This window comes from Castanea sativa, chromosome 5, assembly GCF_040712315.1.
Source record: "Castanea sativa cultivar Marrone di Chiusa Pesio chromosome 5, ASM4071231v1".
Lineage (NCBI taxonomy): Eukaryota > Viridiplantae > Streptophyta > Magnoliopsida > Fagales > Fagaceae > Castanea > Castanea sativa.
In genome coordinates, this window is record NC_134017.1 from 22,155,296 (window position 1) to 22,176,050 (window position 20,755).

Consider the following 20,755-nt stretch of genomic DNA (forward strand, 5'->3'; position numbering starts at 1 on the left):
GTAGATTTTGATGTTAATACTGATGGTTTTGAAGAGGCTTTGGACAGGTAGATTTTGTTCTTCATTTTTCTACTGCCTGTTTTTCTCGTAACACTTGATTGTCTTTCATTTTTGTTGTTGTTCTGATTTGCTCTGTTCTTTATTAAACCTTTGTTGACAGCTGGTGCTACCACGAGGGAAATCAAAACTTTTGATTATGTTTTTATTTATTTATTTTTTCTGGTTCTAACACTGTTACTTGCCTCTTTTTTATTTATTGTTGATCATCTCTCTCTCATGCAGAGAATCAGAAAAACTTGTCTGATGCTTGGAGAATGAAACAGGTACTGGTTATACATTTGCTAAGCATTAGTGCTCCATATATGAATCCTAAATTACTATATGAGTGAAATTCAAGGCAGTTTATAGTTTTTTAGGAAAAGCAGATCTTTGAAATGAATGTAGAAACTACTCTCATATCTATGGTGCTACCATTATTACTATAATTCATTTGGGGGCTTGATTGAGTGGAATTTTTGTCTCTGGATTGGCATTTGGTTCTCGAGAAAGTTTGGGAGTTTAGGGTTTTGTATTGGTTTTTTTTAGGGGGGAATTGATGGCTTCGGCGGGTGAAGAAGAGTTGGAGTATGAGAGCGATCCAGAGGATATGAAGCGATCGTTGGCAATACGGACAAGAGAAGCAAGTGATGATGAGGAAGCTGAAGAAGAGGGGAGAGAAAAAACGAGGGTGGATCCGAGGGCAGTGATTCATTCTGATGAATCAGACGGTCAGGGCGGGGTTGTAGAGTATGATGATGACGAAGAAGAATTATTAGAGTAAGAGGAATTATGGAAGGGGAAGATGAAGGACTTATTGAGGAAGAAGAGGAGGGGGTACAATTATCTTTAGGAGTTTAATGTTGCTAGATTTGTTGTGAGGTGAATTATGTGTAGATTAATTTATGAATGAGGTGTAGTATGATGATTTTGAGTGCCACACTTTTCATTAGTGCTAAACAACACCAATCGCAATTGTAGCTTGACTGTAGGACATGAACTTAATTCAGTTGTATATTCTGGGTGAGTTAGGCGCTCCCTTTTCCCTTTGGTGATGACTATGTTTTTGAGGTGCTTCTTTGTGTTTACAGTGTACTTTAGTATAAAGTCCTTTTTTTCCTCAGCATTAGATTACGTGGGCATACTTCTGAAAATCCACTTAATCCACGCCCTACTTTCCTCCCCGTTCTGCTGAATTTTAACCTGTGGTGATGGACAGATCAAAGTGAGACTCTACTCTACAGTTCTCGTGCACTATTATTTTGTTTTTTATTGCAAAATTTTCCTGCTGCAACATTTGTTTTTGTCATTGTGGATTTAAAAGTTTCAATGCAATTTTCAACTTCACTCCCTCCTAAGGATCTCTTCTTTGTTATATGTTGCTTTCCATTTCATGTGGTTTATTATCTATTATTTCTCTGTATTGAAGTGTCCATTTGGCACCACTATTTCTTAGGGGCAAACTCCTGTTTTCATAAAAAATTCAAGACTGTGTCTGTTCATCTTAAATTTTTTGATGGAGTTGTGTTGTTAAAAAAAACGTTGAAAACCGCATTTAGAATCTGCACATACCAAGCAGCTTTTTCAAAAATGCCAATTTTAAACCTCAACTCAAGTTTTTCCACAGCACTTTTTTGGGCTCTCAATACCTAAATTACCCTCAAGTTTTGGCTTGGTGACCAAAATATCAGACAAAAACCCTCCCCTTACTCACACTTATCTCACCTGTTCTCTCACATCTCTGCTGCCCTCATAGTTGCTCATCTATCACACCTACTGTCAAATCTCAAGTATTCATATTCTTTTTATTTCTTCTCCTTTTCATTTAATACCAATTTTATCCAAGCATCTGGTGACAGAAAAAAAAAACGGTTTTTAAAAAAAAAATTTAGTGGATCAAACCGAGGATGTTTGAGACTTTAGTTCATCCCAAGTCTGCAACCACTAGACTTCACCCTGACGGGCTGACAAAAAACAACACTTTTTAACAATTTTTGTGAAGAACTTAATTGGAATGTCGAAAACTGCTTTTCCAAAAAACGCAAACTTTAAAACTATTGTTTTTTAAAAAATCACCTTTCTCAAACAGCTAAGCCAATTGAGCATAAAATTGAATTTAGTGTTGCCACTGTATAATCCTTTCTTTCTTGTCAATTGTTCATAAACAAATCTTTTTTTAACCTGATTTTTGCTTTGTTTAGGCGGGCACATGGTGGAAGGTGGTTTTGGGAGTCCAAAGATTGTAAATGGGGGCATGACAAGTTTGAGGAGATGAATTAGTAGGAAAAGCATTATGACAAGGTGATGGTTTTAGAGATGTGCAATCTGTGTGATGATTATTGTTTTAACTGTTCCCTCTCTTTGGCTCTCTCACCTGCCTTTCTGATGCATAAACATTATAAGAACTTTAGGGTCAGAGAATTCCAAGGGTCATTATCGAGGCTGTGGTAAAAGTTGAGTATTGATCGAGGGTTTTTAAGAGGGAATAGGTCTGCAGCATTTAAAAATAATAATTAGAGCCAGGCACCTAAGGGTGTGAGGGGGAGAGGGCCCAGACGCTTTGAACCTACCTATAGAAACAGAAGTCAGTCACCTCAAACTTAAAACAGACAGTGAGTTTAACCCTTGAGCTTAATGGCTTTCAGTAAAAACAATTCCCCTATGTTCATTAGGTTAGGCTTAAAATGTACTGTTTGCTGATGTTTCAGATCTGGGAAGCCTCTTAGAGTACTTCCCATACTAACTCTGGTAGAGCTTTCTCATCCACCTCAAATGTGGAATCTGATCCTGTTCCTGATAGGAGACAAATGTTCTCAAGCTTGAACTCAGGGATTTCCTACAGAGGTCTTCACCCATTTGTGATGGATGACGGTTCTTCTGTCCAACAAACCAATTCATTGCTGCGGGGGAAGAATATAGCTGAATCTGTTGGCATGGACAAGCTTTACATTGATGATTCCATCAACACTGGTGCTGGGAAGCCTTTGACTAATATGCAAATGCCACTTTCTGGATCCTCATTAGTCAATACTACACAATCTTTTCCAATTACAGCTCAGGGAAGGGATTTTTCTATCCCAGGACAAATGAATTATCAACCGGGCCCACCTCATAATCAAGTCAATAGAGTTTCTTCTTCAACACAACTCCATTCTGTTCAGAAAGGTCCTGCTCAAAGTAGAGGTAAACCTCCTGCACAGTAGTCAAGCCTGTGGCCTGGTAGTGGTTCTCAATCTTCCTCCCCACCAAAACAGCTCTTTCAATAAATTCTAATGAATCTGGAGAAGCTGAATCTACTTCAGAGTCAAATAAATATAAAGGTGCATTGGTTGGAAAGGGAAAAACCAATACTCAAGGTACTGGAAGGGGATCTTTTATGTACGGTGGGGTTCAGGTTATGGGAGCTACTGGGAACAGGGCAGTTGGTCATGGAGATCAAAACTTTCCTGGTACTCCAACCTTTTTGCCAGGTGAGGTTTTGGATCTTACTTTCAATTATTAATAAGAAAATTACAAATAAGGGAAAATTTCTGAAACTTTGTATGCACAGAATTCTCAGTTTTTGGTTGCTATTTACAGGACACTTACAAGTCTTTGAAGTTTACTTCATGTGCAGCTTTGTAATGAACTAATGCTATTTATATTCTTCTTCCCCTCCCCTCCTCTCTCTCTCACTAATTTGGTTAAGTATACAAATAAATTGTTTAATTTTTACTAGCAACCAAATTAATTTTATCTACGTATTATGCTTCTTTTTTTCATTAGGTCTTTGGGAACAGCTTTGGTATTTTGAATTGTTTATCTAGCTCTATTTTATTGCAAATTTGATGGAATACGAGTGTATTTGTTGTTTTCCCCCTTCTATCAAACTTTTGTGAGTTTTAGTTATTTATCTATTCTTGTTCTTATCTGGTTGTACTTGCAGTTATGAGATTTGGAGGCCAGCATCCTGGTGGTGTTGGAGTTCCTGCTGTTGGCATGGCGTTCCCTGGTTATGTTGCTCAACCACAACTTGGTTTGGGAAATTCTGAGATGACATGGTTAGTAATACTTTTGCTGTAAATGTGCAGTTTCCTTTCTTCTGTAGTTTGTCTTGTTTTTCTTCTGACCTTGACTGCCTGCTATTAAAATTGCTTTGGGCGTGAAAGTTTGAATGAGAAATTAATTCCTCTCTACTACATCAGTCCTGTTGTCTCTTTTGTTTTTTTATTTATTTATTTTGAAAGGGATTAGTAATGATCATTTGTTCTTCAGGCTACCGGTTTTGGCAGGTGCAGCAGGAGCTTTGGGGGTTACATACTGTTCACCATATATTGTTGACAGTGCTTATTTTGCTCGCCCTTCAGGACAGACATCTTCCGTGGGTGCCTCAAGGTTGGTAGAATGTTTTCCATGAGTTTGATATTTTACAATGATCTGATGACTTGCTTTGTTTTGCTTAATCTGGGGGGGAATGTGCAGATTAGCAGTGTGGATGGCATGAATATTGTAAGTTAGGCATTGTTTGAAACTATAAAGGAAAATAACAACTCGAGTTTTTGAAACTCGAGATTCACATAATAAATCGAGTCTCAAAAACTCGCTTTATGCTCGCTTTGGGCTTGCTGAGGTGGACAAAATGCCACCTGGATCTCGAGTTTTTAAAACTCGTTTTAAGTCGGATTAAACTCGAGTTTATAAAACTCGAGTTTTACTATATCTTATTTTTAAATTATGTTTGTTGTACGCATGGAACTCGAGTCTTAGAGACTCGAGTTTTATGATAGTAACTCGAGTTTTATAGACTCGATTTCCTCTAGGCATGTTTATTTAAAAACTCAGCCCGTGGCATTAACTCTCACAGAAACTCACCCTCAGTAACAACACACAAAGAAAACCTAAAACAGAGCTCTCAGCCTCACTAACTCTCACTCACTCACCCTCACTAACTCTCACTCACCCATAACTCTCTCACACCACTCACTCTCTCACACCACTCACTCTCACAAAACCACATTGTCCACTCTCACTGCTCTTCCCTCTCAGCAAATTCATATTTAAGGTAAGGGTTTGCATAATTTGATTGTCATTGTAGTTGGGTATGTTGTCTATGGGTGTGGGTTAAAGAGTTTTACCATTTATTTTGTAGATAGTTAACATAACTTAGTTAATTTATCAATATTGTGAATTATAGAACTTTGTTTTGTTAGTGTTAATTTTTTGAGTATTTATTTGTATAGTTTTTGTTATCAAAATTTTATTCATCATTTTATTTTTATCATGATCTTACAAATTTCTTTGACTTTATTTATCATTGGTTTGGGTATGAAATGGGTAGTGAATGAATGTAATGAATGGGAATGGGTATGTAATTATCAAAATTTTATTCATCATTTCTAGGCTTTTATTTTTATCATGATCTTTCAAGTTTTTTTGACTTTATTTATCATTGGTTTGGGTATGAAATGGGTAGCGAATGAATGTAGTGAATGGGTATGTAATCATGCTCCTCTACCCACCTAGTTCTTTCAGATGCCTTTTAGGCATTATAGGTCACCACATAATGGAGTAATAGATAATTCCGTCTCTCCATCCACTAGGATTAGAAGGTTTACGTCTTGGCCTTTAGATATTAATGGGCACTCTATAACCTGGCTTGAATATGTTCATTGGTAAGATTGCATTACTTTTTTCCCTCACTTTACGACTATGTGATTTAACTAACATAGGACTTGACTTGAACAGGTTCACAATGCCTGATATTGTTATAATCATATACCATGGTGGTCTGCTTAAGAATCCCAATGCGAACAAGGGATTGCCATTTGAGGGGCCGGGTATGAAAACCTATTATGCCCAAGTTGATCGTAGGTTGAAAACCCTTGATGAATTGAAGATATTTGTCATGGAAGAGTTGTGTAAGAATCCTGATGCGTACAACATGCAAATTACTTATCGTATGCCAAATGAAATCATGAAGCACCGGATTAATTACAAGTATATGCTGATAGAAAAAGACAAACATGTGAAGATCATGTTTGACAAGTTGGAGAGTATAGCTGAAGTAAGTAACATTGAGTTGTACATACAGTTGGAGCCGCGTGCAGTATGGCAAGAGGATATCCAACAAACAACCACAAGCTTACAAGTTGCGCTTCCGGATGCTCAATATGAGTATTCTACACATGTAGAGGATGATGATGTTCATGCCGATGGAGATGATGATGATGATGATGATGACGACGACTATGTTGATGAGACTATTGCCGTTAACAATGATGATGACGATGATGATGACGACTATGTTGATGAGAATCTTGCCATTAACGGTGAAGATTTTGCCGATAAAGATGACTATGAAGACATGATTGAGAGAGGGGACTTTCGGGACTTTGGGGACTTTGAGAGGGACATTGATGACGATGAGACATTGGACGGTGGTGAACCTGATGCAGCCAATGTTATTAGTGTCCAAAACATTACAAACACAATCCCTGCCTACGCATCTCCTGCGTTGTCATTCTCTGCAAATACTTGGGAAAATATGGTTGATCCTTCACATATTGAGATGTCATTTGTGTCTACTTGGAGAGAGGGGATGAATTTGTGCAAAGGGTTGACTTTTGCCAGTAAAGTGGAGGTGAAGCGCGTATTAACAATTTGTGCCCTCAAGGAAAACAAACACTTTAAGATCACTAGGTCGACGAGGAAAAATTTTTGTGCGAAATGCGTGCATGAGTCATGCAAGTGGTATGTCTACGCAGTTATGAAGCCCGAGCTCCAAAATCTATGGATGGTCACCGTGTATGTGGGTCCTCACACGTGTATACCGACTGGGGTGCGAAATGATGGTAGAATGATGAGTTGTAATTTTATTGCAGCAGAAATCCATAACAAGTTACTTGAGGATCACACCACTCAAATTAAGCATCACAGATCTCTGATAGAGGCGAAATATAATGGCCATAAGCCTTCTTACTACAAGGTATGGGATGCGAAACAAAAGGCAATTGCGCTTATGTTTGGAGATTGGGAAGAATCTTACCAAAGGCTGCAAAAGTTGCTAATGGCGTATATTGATCAGGACCCGACTACCCAGTTTTGCTATCGTGTCACACCCACCGATGAAGATCACACCGTATTGTTGCATTATGTGTTTTGGTCTTTCGGTCCATGCATATCAGGATTCAAATACTGCAAGCCGGTTATCAGTATTGATGGGACCCATCTGTATGGTAAATATCAGGGAAAGTTGTTGGTCGCAATGGCAACCGATGCTAACAATAAGGTATTCCCTCTCGCCTTTGCTGTTGTGGATTGTGAGTCAGGGTCCAGTTGGAGGTGGTTTTTACGATGCCTCGCAGAAACGATTGGCCACCCTGATACCCGACGACGGCATTTGCATAATTTCGACCGACATCTCGGTATCAAAAACGCCATTGCAAACTGGCCTAGAAGGGATGATGGAAAAGCGAGGGGTATTTCATAGATATTGTCTTCGACATGTTGCTAGCAACTTCAACACCCATTTTCGAACTCGACTCTAAAGTCGGCGGCGTTGAAAGCGGGATATGCTAGTCAGGTAGTTAAATTTGCTACCATAATGGACTCCATTAAGCAGGTGGAAATTGAGGCCATTAGGAAGAAGAAGAAGGTGACGGGGAGGGATGGTAAGGAAAAGAATCAAGATTATCTTCCATACACATACCTAATGAGCGAGGATGTGGACATGTGGACCCAGTCATATGATGGTGGGAGACGTTTTGGAGCAATGACAACCAATATATCGAGTGTTTCAATGGTGTGCTGAAAGGTGCACGGGGCCTTCCTATTGCCGCGTTGGTTGAGTTCACTTGGAACAAACTTGTTCAATATTTCCACGACCGGCACAAAGAATACCATTATGAGTTGTCAGAGGGTAAGAAATGGAGTGAATATGCCTTATCCACGTGGGATGGAAATAAGCGTAAATCTGAGAAACACTATCTCAAGCCATTTAGCAATGAAGAGCTGATATTTCAAGTAGTTACCCAACTCAACATGTGTAGCGCAGGAGGGGGAAACCACAGTTACGAAGTTCGGTTACGGGAAAAAACATGCAGTTGTGGGAAATGGGAAAATATAGGGATCCCGTGTTCACATGCAATTAGAGTATGTGACTATTTACATATTGATTCGACCACGTATATTCACCCATGTTATGGTTTGAACCATGCCCTTAACACTTATGAGCATGCATTTGTGGTTCCTAAGTCACAGTCATTATGGAGGGATCCCATGGGGCCAAAGTGGTTGCCTAATCCGGCATTGTTGCGGGCCAAAGGTCGACCGGTGAAGTCACGAATAAGGAATGAGATGGATGGAGTAAGGAATAAGGATCAAGAACCGGGATGGCGGAGGGAGGACGCAGATTTGATAGAGAGTCAACCGAAGCAGACATGTGGACTGTGTCATGCTTCCGGGCATAACCGCAGAAAATGTCCGCAGTCCCGCGGTGCTTCCACAAGCGGCCATGTTCCACACTAGGTAGGTTGGAAAAAATTTATGCATCGGTTAAATAATTGTTGTTCATTCGATGTTTACCTAATGTTTACTATCTTGTCTCCTAACGTAAATACTCTACGTTTTTCAGGCATCCTTCCATGGACGACGTTTTTGTCATGCGGACCGCTGATCTTAGGAAAAGTGACTACGTTGTATTGGCTCTATGTGAACTTTTTGATTGTTGTTGAATGTACTTGTAATTCTCTATCTAATGTACCTCTATGAAGATTGTGATTTAAGTAGTATGGTTAGAATTGCAAATTAAGCGTGGTTGGACATGTTTAGAATGGTGATATATTGAGAATGACTTTTGTTGTGATTTGAGTGCATTTACATTGTAAAACAATGCCTGAAACAGAGCATTTTCTGCTGGGAAAAAAAAAATTGCCCAGTGAAAATTGAGTTTTAGAGACTCGAGTTCCTTGGGCTATATTCACTGAAATAGAGCATTGCTCTCTGCCTGAAACAGAGCATGCTTCTCCTGGGAAAAAAAAAATTGCCCAGTGAAAATCAAGTTTTAGAGACTCGAGTTCCACTGGGCAAATTTTTTTGAAACAGGGCATGCCTCTCTGCCTCTCTGCCTGAAACAGAGCATGCTGTTGGGGAAAAAAATTTGCCCAGTGAAAATCGAGTTTTAGAAACTCGAGTTCCACTGGGCAAATTTTTTTAATTTTTTTGAAACAGGGCATGCCTCTCTGCCTGAAACAGAGCATGCTGTTGGGGAAAAAAATTTGCCCAGTGAAAATCGAGTTTTAGAAACTCGAGTTCCACTGGGCAAATTTTTTTGAAACAGGGCATGCCTCTCTGCCTAAAACAGAGCATGCTGTTGGGGAAAAAAATTTGCCCAGTGAAAATCGAGTTTTAGAAACTCGAGTTCCTTTGGTATCTCGATTCTTTAATACTCGAGTTATAGTGGAAAATAAAATCGGTCCATTTGGTCTAATTTGGTCTAATTTGGTCTGATTTGGTCTGATTTGGTCTAATTTGGTCTTATTTGGTCTAACTTGGTCTGATTTGGTCTGATTTGGTCTTATTTGGTCGTAGTTGGTCTGATTTGGTCTGATTTGGTCTGATTTGGTCTAATTTGGTCTCATTCGGTCTGATTTGGTCTAATTTGGTCTAATTTGGTCCATTCAGTCCACTTTGTTCCATTTTGGTCAGTTTCGATCCATCTTTGTGTACTTACATATATAATTGGAGACAACAAGTTTAGGTTGAGAGCCTTTATTCAAAATCTAAATTTATTAAAACAAATTCTCGAGTTTGGGGGTCAGCTGTCCACCATTGCTACACTGATATTCATAGTGCTACATGTGCTGCTCAATAGCTCGGCACTGTTGAACCCTATCTAGTCATATCATTCACACTCACGTCAATACACATATCTGCATCATTTTGCAATGCACTGTTTTGAAGGATGCAGAAGACCCCTGAAAAGTTTATGATGCATTTAACACAACTCGGTATTGTCTTGTCAAGTTCATGTCAGATGAAACACAAGCATGCTAAATACTCTTCACATGAATACTGTTTAGCTGAATAGTCATGGCAGTACACTGCAACTACTGCCCAGAATAAGAGAATCTCACTATGACATTGGGAACATTTGAACAAAAAATTCGTATCGTGGTTTTCCAGCCTGTATTGACATGAAAAGCCTGAATATGTTAAATTTTATTATTGAATACACAGTGGAATGAGGTTATAAATGTACCACAATTCTTTTCTTATTCCTACACCACTAACTTTATAGGTTGAGTAAGCTATGAGTCGCAACGCCTCAACATCATCTCGTACACGTAGAAACAAGTTTCAATCTACTTCAACAAATGAATTATCACAAGTTCCAGCAGATCAACAACTACAAACATACACAGACCACTATGGAGGGAAATTGGTTGGAAAGAAGAGAGATTTCGTTAATATGCCAATATACACGTACAAGAGTCTTGGAAGCGTTGGCCACATCATGGTCGGCAAACCTACAAAACTAAGTACAGATACCACCGCAATGGAGTTCACCGTAGCAGAACCACCATGGTCAACCCTATACGAGAAGAGGTGTGAGTTGGAGGTGTATTGTCGATGGCACGGGTTACGAGTTCCTAAGGCACGCTCAGCCGAGTTACCTAGAGATGAGCCTACCAACATACTTGCTCGCCTTGAACAAGAGAACAATCAAATGCAAAGGCGGTTAGACCGTTTTCATGCAGTCCAAAAAGCTAGGAAGCATCTAAAGGGGAAGGCGCAAGAGTGAGCCATGAAGTCTATTAATGAAATTACTGTGTTAGATGATGAAAGTGACATTTCAGACTTCTCAGATTCAAGCAATGATGACTTCCAAAAATTTCTACCTACGAACATTCAACGTTGTTGTTGATGTCTACACGTTTTGTGCAAACTGATCTGTTGTTGATCGTGAGGGCAAATGATCCTATTGTACGTGCACCTTTTGCAAATCTAAAGATGAATTGTTCATTACTTTTGGCTAAGTTTATAGGAAATCACTTGCTCATTTTTTCCCTGTTGTTCGTTGTTGGTATGTTATGAAAAGATGTACTTGTATTAGTGTTTGCAAGAATTATAAGTGCTTGGTGAAAATTATGGTCTAAACTCAATATTCCGTGTCTAAAGTAATACTGAATGTCATTATTTAAATTCTTTGACAAATTCTTTGAAATCAATTCGTCCATCTCCATTGTCATCAAAGACTCTGATCATCCTTTGGCATTCCACTTCCAAAGGTTCCATGAGCCCCACTGAACAGATCTAACATTTGAAACAACTAAACCACCGAGCTTTTTTTCTCAAATCAAATAATTTCCTACACGTCACACCTTAACTCTCTGCTTTTGTTTCTTTTTTTTCTTTTTCTTTTTCTTGTAAACTTTAAATAAGATACAAATTTTAACCTTAGCATATCAATAAACTTCCCTATTTGACAACAATTGATTTGAAATGACTGGTGGCAATATTTATCCCATATTTTAAATTCATGGTTGAAATATTTTTAGATCCTTTAGTTGAAAATCCACCGAAATTATTGATTAATTATCAATTTATCTCAATTTTGTCTTCCGCAAGATTATGATTATTAACCACAAATTGGCAATGCACCAAATGATAAAGTAGAAAAAACATCTCCAAAAGAAAAACCATTGCAGGCCAGTTAAGGCAATTTATACTATATAAGGAGTTTACAAATTATAAAAGTAAAAAATAAAATCTTTGTAACTAGTCTCTATAACCCAAACACCCCGCAGATAACTCATTGATGTCATCATGGAAATTTAACCAAATGTGAGATTATCAACCAAGAGCTTTGTGGCTCAATGAATATGCTCGGTCTCTTTTACGAGGAGAACCTAGATTTGAATCCCCCTTTCCCTCACTTGTTTTAAGCAAACTAAAAAAAAAGTGAGATCAGCAATTGAACAAAATTTCAAACCACAAACCATATAAAATCTAGAAGGGCAAGCACCTGCTTCTCCCTTCTTGTTGAAGTTATGTGATGAGAGGAAACAATAGTTGGAAAATTATTTTGTGATGTCAAGTATTCTAAAATCTAACTCAGGACACTTTTTGAGACATTAGCTCTTTCACATGCAACATAACATGCTATAAACTCAAACATATGGCCTATGTCTTTCTTAGAAGGCCATTCTTCGACCAATCCACTGACATCTTCACTTTCTGACCTCTCTGTCTGGGAAATGTCCCTATTAAGCATACAAATAAGAGAGTTCACTGTATCTTGGACCAATATATTTTGACATCCATTGTGGGAGCAGGGCGGAACAGTATGATTCTGACTCTGACAAGGCTTATGAGGATGAGAAAACTGGATACCTTGTAGCTTCATGGCCACAAGTCATTTTCTAATCAACACCACGTTGCAACACATCTAATTCCAGAACTTATTGTGAACTATCCAATAAATTATAATCACTGAAGATAAATATAGTCTCAAAAATGCCATCAGCTTCACCAGGGCTGCTTCCTTGGAAGGATTCAGATGGTCAACTCTCCATATTGGAAAAAGCACCTTCTCTCACAAAGAACAGTTCTGAAAGGAAATCAAACGGATCAATTGGGAAAAAGAGTAAAATAATTAAAAAGGATGGTCCTAGTATCCAATAGGTGCCTTCAGTTTTCAATCTGCCCAACTAGTTTCAGTTTAAGTATTACAGAAGAGGAAGCCCATACGGTTACAAATATGGACATTGTTTTTTTCTTATTTCTGTGGGGGTAGCCTGGTTGCTACAGGGACTGAGGGAAGTGTGCAATTTACACGCAAGCTTCTTCGCATTACTGACCTCTTGTATTGAAATTATTTTCCTGAATTCAATCATAGAGACTCTTTCTCTCTCTTGGCTAAAGCAGAGGATGTCTTGATTGAACTTAAATATAGTCCACTAAAATACAACATAATCCAGAAATTATTGCACTCGCATTATAGGCAACAGATGGAATGGGACACTCTGGTCATGTAGGTAATCAATTGTGCAAATGGATCTGAACAAAACTTTTAAAAACCACCACTTTAGAGTTGTAGTTGCATCGATAATTTTCGAGTTCCAAGAACTTGAAATTGTATATGTCGAATTTCTCTTGTCGTTTGGCAGCGAATATATGAGATAACTTGCAATTACGAACAAATCCTAATATTAGGCAATGTGATTTCTTAATAAAAAAGAGGAAGAGAACAAAAAAATCAATTTGGTTTGGCTTGTTATTTCTATCAAGTTTGCTAATCAAACATGATGGTTAAAATTTGCTTTTGAATTTTATTGCCTTGTCAATAGACCTTAAATTGTCAAAAATTTATTATTATTCAGACAAGTGATTAACTTCAAAAATTTTAACATCAATATACAACCATGGTCTCCCTTGAAAAAGTTATATGATTTCACCACTGAGCACAAGCTTTAGAAGAAAGACCATCTTGTTATTAATTTATTGGACAGTTCACAATAAGTTCTGGAATAGAAACTCTTAAGTATTAACATAAATTATTACACTTTAGAAGTTGGCATTGCCGAATTAGCTCCAGTGCCGCTTGGCAAATCCTTCCATTGCTGAGTGACTATTTTGATTTGGGTGAAAAAATTAACACCAGCCTTGCCTGAAAATTAAATAATAAAAAAATCAATTAAATACAAGTAACCACTACAGTGAAAGAAAAAAAAATGTAGTTACAGATCAAAGGAAGGAAGATATTTTACCATAGAAATTGAGATCGCCTGCAAAAGATGCCTTACAGCCAGTAAATGAGAAGAACGGCAAAGGAACTGGGATAGGAACATTGATGCCAACCTGAGTCAAAACAAAAAAAGTTGAGAATTATGTATTCCACTTAAAGCACTGGCAGTGGCAAAACTATAGTTTAAGAAACCAATACAGCCCAACAAAGAATTTATCTAAACTAATGCTAATTCAACCCACATATCTCTCTTCTTTTTTTATTAGTAAGTTATACACACAGTATAGGTTACAAACTACCAAATAAGCTAACTACAGGGTAAATAAGATCCGCTCTTGTATGAAAAATGAGCAACTGAGATGGAAGCACGCTTCAGTTTTGATTTTGTTGTGGACGAGCTGGAAGTAAACTAAAAACATCTGCCCAGTACATATACAAATCAGAATAGTAGATGACGGGAATTGTTTGTAACTACTTACATGATGAGGGAGGCAAGCTAAAAGATTTACAATTAACATAAATTAGAACCCCCCCCCCTCCTTGGACTTACTGCCTATTTTCATTCTCAGTTTCCTCTGGAGTATTGTTCTTCTCTTGAATGTTTCAGCAACATCTGGATACTTTCCCTTGATGAAGCTATCCAAGCATTTGCGGTAGGAAAAGTCTTCTTTACGACCATCAGTTGAGGCAACGTAGGGCAATCTAGATAAGTTCCTAACCTACTGGCTCCTGTCTCCTGCCACTAAATTTAAAAACCATATACAACTATGATGATCCCCACATAGCTAGCAGTTCCTAACAGCCTATGTTCACTTTTTCTATGTTCTATATCCTTAATACTCTTTCTATTGTAGATTTCATCGATTGTAGTTCACATTTTTTGTAATTCTTTAGGTTATCTAGTGTAGACATCCCAACATCCTATGCACATGAGGTAGTAAGTACATGGAAGTACTAAATAGTCAAGTCTAGAAAACTGACCACTTTCTTGCTTGACCCAAGCAACATAATGTCCTGAATCAGCACTCCTACCCTTGTGGGTCAGCACAGCAACCAAATCATAAATTCCAGTCATTTGTGTTCCGCTATCGGATGGAACACCTGCATTTTAGTATCAGTCAAACAGTGAAAAAGAGGGACCACATGCACTGGACTTCCAAAAACTCACATGAAATCTATAGTAGACTCCCTAATTTCAGCTAACATGGACATTTTAGGTTGATACCTTCTTCAAATGTAGCTATAGATGGTTCACCACTTCTATTTGATGATCCCTGTGTGCCAAAAAGAGACATGAGATAATTTTGTAATGAGAAAGAGATACATGTTTGGGTGTTTGTATGGATAGGTTGTGTACCTCTGCATCAGACATCTTGACATCATTGTCTTCTGCCCAGAGCTCTTTTCGCTAGCTTTCAAACCAAGCTTTTTACCTTCCTCGTCCCTTAGGATCTAAATTATAAAAAATATACATGAAAATGTCCAACACAACCAAGCAATCAAATATTTTTGAAATGGAGATGTAACTTTAAAGTTCATCAAAGCCAAGGGCAAGCAAAAACCTTGCGAGGAGCTTCCAATGGAGATGTATCCCTTTCCCAGTGAAGGGTGCTTGGCTGCCAGGTACAAAAAAAAAAAAAAAAAGAATTAAGAATGCATTATTCGCTGACAGCCTTCTTTAACTGCCAGGAACTTTGCCGCCAGCAAAAGGTTACCATCAATGGCCAAAATGAGGTCATTCATCAAAAACAACTTAAATGAATAGAAAAATGATAAAAGATATTTCAGCATGTATCTTTTTTTTTTGGCCCCTGATAAACAATTATGCTTTCAGTATCTATTGTTTTATGTTGCACTCTATAATGACCTACACATTTATTGTGTGAACAGAATTTTTACTTCTGCTTGATGAAAAGAGAAAAAATTTAACAGTTTGATAAAGTTTGAAGTTGAACGAAGAAATCACTTTTAAAGTTTTAGAGCACAATTCTGGCTGTCGCACGATGTATACTTGATCACCGTGGCTATCTTCATTATATACATCTTGATTCCTATGCCAAGTCCATAAAGCATATGTAGAATTCATAACCTGCATTAAGAAATAGAAAGGCAATTAATGAGGGGAGTAGGAACTAAGAACGGTAAGTATATGAAGGCAGATGTCATAAAAGATCATAATGGAAATGTAAACCAACATGCTCTTCATTTTTTTGAGCATTTTTTGTTTTTAATTAGATAAAAAATCTGTAAACTTTTCATTTGAGCCACTGCAGACTGGATGATGTGCTTAGAATTATCAAAGGTTTGCATGCACAACATACATGTTCCAAACACCCCTCTTTTTTATTATAAGAATACATTTTCCAAACGCAAAAAAAAAAAGTTGAACCTCATAATCACTCGTGGTCAAGAAAGCAGCCCCATTTAGTTGATTTATAAAAGAGAAGATCCTTAACATAAGTTACCCATCCAAGGCGAGCTTAGACTTTAGGCTTACTACCATTCATGATAAACATATTGCTATTTATTGACTGAACCAATGAGTACTCATGTTACTTGGGGATCATTTAAAAGAAGGGCTAGGTCAATGAAGTGTGAGGTGTACATCTAGAGTCTTGAGAACCCCATATTTTACAATAAACTTAAATGGGGCCATGTAGAGAATGGTAGTAGGAAACTGATACACAAAAACCGTATAAACGAAGGAACAAATTGATTTCCACCGGAGCTCAAATAACATTTTTGAGTTAGAAAATTCAACTCTGCATCTAGGGAAAATAAGTAACTAAATTTTATAGATGTCCCCAGTATAATCCCAAGTAGCACTAGGATTAGGCAGTAGGGATAAAAATTTGGGTATGAGTTGTCAAACCTAGGAGAGGAATACCGGAAAAGTACATAATGTGACGGGCTAGGATTGTACCTCAAGTATTCCATGCCCAAAGCTGCTTTCTCTATATGCACTCCAGTCTGGTTGCCTGTTCCAACAAAACTGCCCTTTAGCAGGACCAGAAGAAAAATTCAAATGACATACCCCTCCAAATTCAGGTGTGTTATCTCCAGCTGAAGGACACTTTCCAGGGTCATCAGCAAAATCAACATCAACTTGCTCAATATTGCCACCATCTCCAACTATTATATAGACAGGCCCACATGGATCCAATGTATAGTTATAAACTCTATTCATTCGCTCATAAGCATGCACCTGCAAAGCAGAAAATATGTTGCACTTCATTCAATATAGAAGAAAATTTCTTTTTTGAAATATTTAAGGTATTTTCCAGTTCTCCTTATATCTATCCACTCAATCATATCATAAATACAGGACAGACCACCACATGTCTACTGATTTATGCAAATGGCCATTGATGCTCCATTTTGTGTGATAATTGTTATAAATAACAAAACAGAAGTCAACTAAGCAATACTTTGGAAGGCGGAAAAGGACAATTATTTAACATCAAATTCTTTACCTTTGATAAATAAGCACCTAAAAATGTTAAATGATTACAATCACATGCTCTCTAATCAATGAGTGTAGGATAGGATAAAGTTTGACTTACATGTCCAGAAAAAATAATATCAACACCATATTGATACAAAATTGCTTCCATTTCCTGCCTCATGCATTCAAATTCCTGATAGTGTGAAGAATAGCTGTTATACCATGGTGGATGCCATGCAGCTACTAGCCAAGGGGTTACAGTGCGGTCCACTAGATCTAAATCTTTCTTTAGCCAAGCATATTGAGCACCTGAAAGAAGATTAATTGAAAAACTCCAGTTACACAAAACAATCTAAAAAATAACATACTGGGTGGTTTTGGTTTATATATTTATAGAAGTGACAGTATCAGTTACCAGGTTCGTTATAGTCAACATATGCCCCCAACATGATAAAATGTACTCCTCCAGCATTAAAAGAGTAGTATAAGTTACTCTTAGATCCACTCTCTGCTGAAGGAACTGCAAATCTCGTCAAATATGATTTGAATGTGATCCCAGAAACTTGGGGCTCAATCTCATCAAATATGATTTGAAAACACGTATAATAATCTGAAAGTCAACCCAAATTTGTTAGCTTTCTAATTTAAAGCATGCGGGATTGGTTGTCAAATCATTCATACCACACCAATAATTCACACCGTACTGATATTGGAAAAGTGTAGAAGGTAATAATGGTTTATGGTGCATAAGGAGACACATTAAAAATATTTATTGAGATCTAGCAATAAGAAAATAGTTCAATTTAGAGGCAATAAAGTCAAGAGTACTTGAGGGAACTTACTCAAGCTGGTAGTTATCTCTTGTTACAAGGGTTATAAGGCTATAAATAAACTCCAATGGAACTTGAGAGTGACATAAAATATGAAGACTTTATTGGTGAGAGTAAGATTTAGGTAAAAAGAAAATGATGGATCAGAGAAATCTCACCATTTATTCAAAGCTTAAGATTTTGGGAACACTTGTTATCATGGTGTAGAGCATAAAAGGAAAATCTAATTGTATTTTCAAAGAACCTGGCAAAAGGATTTGGAAATAGGACTCTAATGATAAATTTTCAATCGATCATATTCAAGCTTTAATGCAGGAGATAAGGAAAAATAAAATGTTAATTAGAGAAATCTAGCCATTCATTTACAGCTTAAGCTTTTGGGAATGTATTATCATGGTGTAGAGCATATAAGGAAGATATCATTGCCTTTTTAAAGAACCTGACAAAAGGATTTGGACATAGGACTCTAAAAATAGATTTTCAATTGATCATGTTGATATTCTGATGCAGGATGTCTTAGTTTTCCTTACAGGGGAGAAGTGACTTCCCTCAAGTACAAGCCTCCATTTTAATGACCTCAATGAACAAAATTCTGACAAAAACATCATTTAAACCACCACATTATAAAGGATAGCATACAAAATTGAAATCAGCCATCCAACAAATGCAAATTGGTTGCAGTCTCCATTTTAGTTTCCTCGTTGCATTCTTGTTTCCTGATTTTACTTCCTCCATCAAGATTTTTTTTCCCTTTAGTGCAAAAATTATTAATAGGATTGATAGAACAACATACATCAGACTCCAAAAAAAAAAAATTTCACAGATTCTTAAATCTTTTTTTTTTATATACAACTCCAAAAGTTTTGGAGTCTTTTGGAGATCAGACTCCAAAACTTTATTACAACACTTAAGACCAAAACGTTTTATGCCATTTATACAGTTCACATAAGTTCTATTTTATTTATATTTTGGAGTAATTGGAATGGTCCTTGAAGTTCTACCCTTTTCTTTTATTACAATACTAAAATTCAGAGAAAAAAATATTGGTCTTTTACAGATGCATACCCCAACTCTTTTCATAAACAGGATATCTTTATTTAAAAATTAAAAAATGTTTTTAAATATTTTATTCTAAAGAAGTAATTGGCCAGCAAAAACTGCAGGGAACTTATTATCATACATTTACCAATCAGTCATATTGTCAAGACTACATAAAAATTTGCCATTTTCAATGCAGGAACAAGCAGTGACAAATTAGTTCAGCGCAATATATTTTATTCCATATTGTCTGTAGTTACTACTTACTCATTTATAATTTAACTAATTCTTGCCCAAGGACTCTTGGCCTAGTGGTGCTTTCAACCTGATATTCAACTAAATACCTCTCAACAACTGCATCTCAGCCAATGGTTGACAGATAGCCATCTCATTAGAATGAATTCATAAATACAAAATGTGCAGCTAACCTGTTTAATAGAATGATAAGCAGACCTTAGGGCGTGGAATATCATAAGCATATCTTTACCCAGCATACCTATGATTGTACATGGTAAGGGTTCACCAAATGTCCACCTACACAGGCATAACTGAAAAAATTGCAATATGTTTTTCCATCTTTCTCACCAACAAATAATAGTAATGAAGCAGAAATAAACCTGAATAACAAAGGACTGCTGAGCAAGTAATTCTGGTCTCGGCCTCCTATAAGCTATTAAGACATTTGAATCATAGAGCCCCTTGTCTAATGATATATCAAGCTTCTCACTTCCACCAAATAAGTTCGGATGTTTGATGTAAAGACTGCAATAAACAAACTGAACCCTTTATTTCGACAATGCCATAGTTCTCCATATGGTTAGAGAGCTAAGTAAAAGAAGTTAAATTCCTAATTTCAAATTTCACATTTTTTTGATTACCAGAAAAACATAAAAAGAAAACCAGCCAAAAACAAAGCCAAATTTTGATTTCAACAAAGTTGAGTGAAGCTTTTTATTCCCTTACGCCAAACAAGTGAGGAAAAACAAAGTTTCAACTTTTATATATCTTCTCTTTCCCTTCATTTATCATCTCTTTTAAAATTTAATGAACCCATATAAATCCAAAAAACAAGAAAGCACCATCTAGAGAATGTTGACCCAAAATAACAAAAATCAGAACCTTACCTTCCAATTACCAGAGAAAGAGGACTGCCAGTGCTCCTGTTAGAAGGAATTAGAGTGAGAGAGAGAGAGAGAGAGAAATCAATTACTGGGTAAGGAAGAAAAAGATAAACAAAGCATGAATTGAGCAAGAACCTGAAAGGAGTAAGCATCAACATTTACATCAATCTTGGCTATCACACACACACACACCCCACAAAATCAAAACGAGCACATTACTCGTCATAAACACTGGTTTAGAAATCAACTGCAACCATATATTTACTGAGAAACCAGCCAATGACCACTAAACACACATCATGATCATGATTTCCTATACCATAAAGAGGACATTATTATTTTATAATAAATTTAAACCAATGAAAGGGGCTCAAAATCTTACCAAGAAGGTGTTCAAATTAAAAATTAGGCAGTCTCCATCAGCTGTGCTAAGGGTTCAAGAGCCTGTCCACCAATTGCAGGAAAAAGAAAGCATTAAAACTTCATGGTTTACATCACGAGACTTTGATTGACCAGCAGGAGTTCCTGCCAATTTACTGTATTTACATCCCGAGACTTA

The 20,755-nt window shown here is 37.1% G+C and overlaps 1 protein-coding gene, 1 long non-coding RNA gene and 1 pseudogene across 2 annotated transcripts; 1 reads left to right on the forward strand and 2 right to left on the reverse strand.

The window, feature by feature from the left end:
• Positions 1 to 345: 345 nt before the first annotated feature.
• LOC142636520 (protein MLN51 homolog) overlaps positions 346 to 20,755 on the forward strand; it is a 29,393-nt pseudogene continuing 8,983 nt past the window's right edge.
• Positions 14,743 to 15,343, reverse strand: LOC142633761 (uncharacterized). Its single transcript, XR_012843960.1, has 4 exons — positions 15,325 to 15,343; positions 15,120 to 15,214; positions 14,988 to 15,036; positions 14,743 to 14,863 (listed from the first exon to the last, which is right to left on the reverse strand). It is a non-coding gene; the product is annotated as an uncharacterized LOC142633761 (long non-coding RNA).
• LOC142637012 (purple acid phosphatase 15-like) lies at positions 15,410 to 18,604 on the reverse strand. Its single transcript, XM_075811302.1, has 6 exons — positions 18,595 to 18,604; positions 17,623 to 17,817; positions 17,326 to 17,516; positions 16,686 to 16,967; positions 15,729 to 15,851; positions 15,410 to 15,514 (listed from the first exon to the last, which is right to left on the reverse strand). The coding sequence occupies exons 1-6, from the start codon at positions 18,602 to 18,604 to the stop codon at positions 15,410 to 15,412; spliced, it is 906 nt and encodes a 301-aa protein (XP_075667417.1).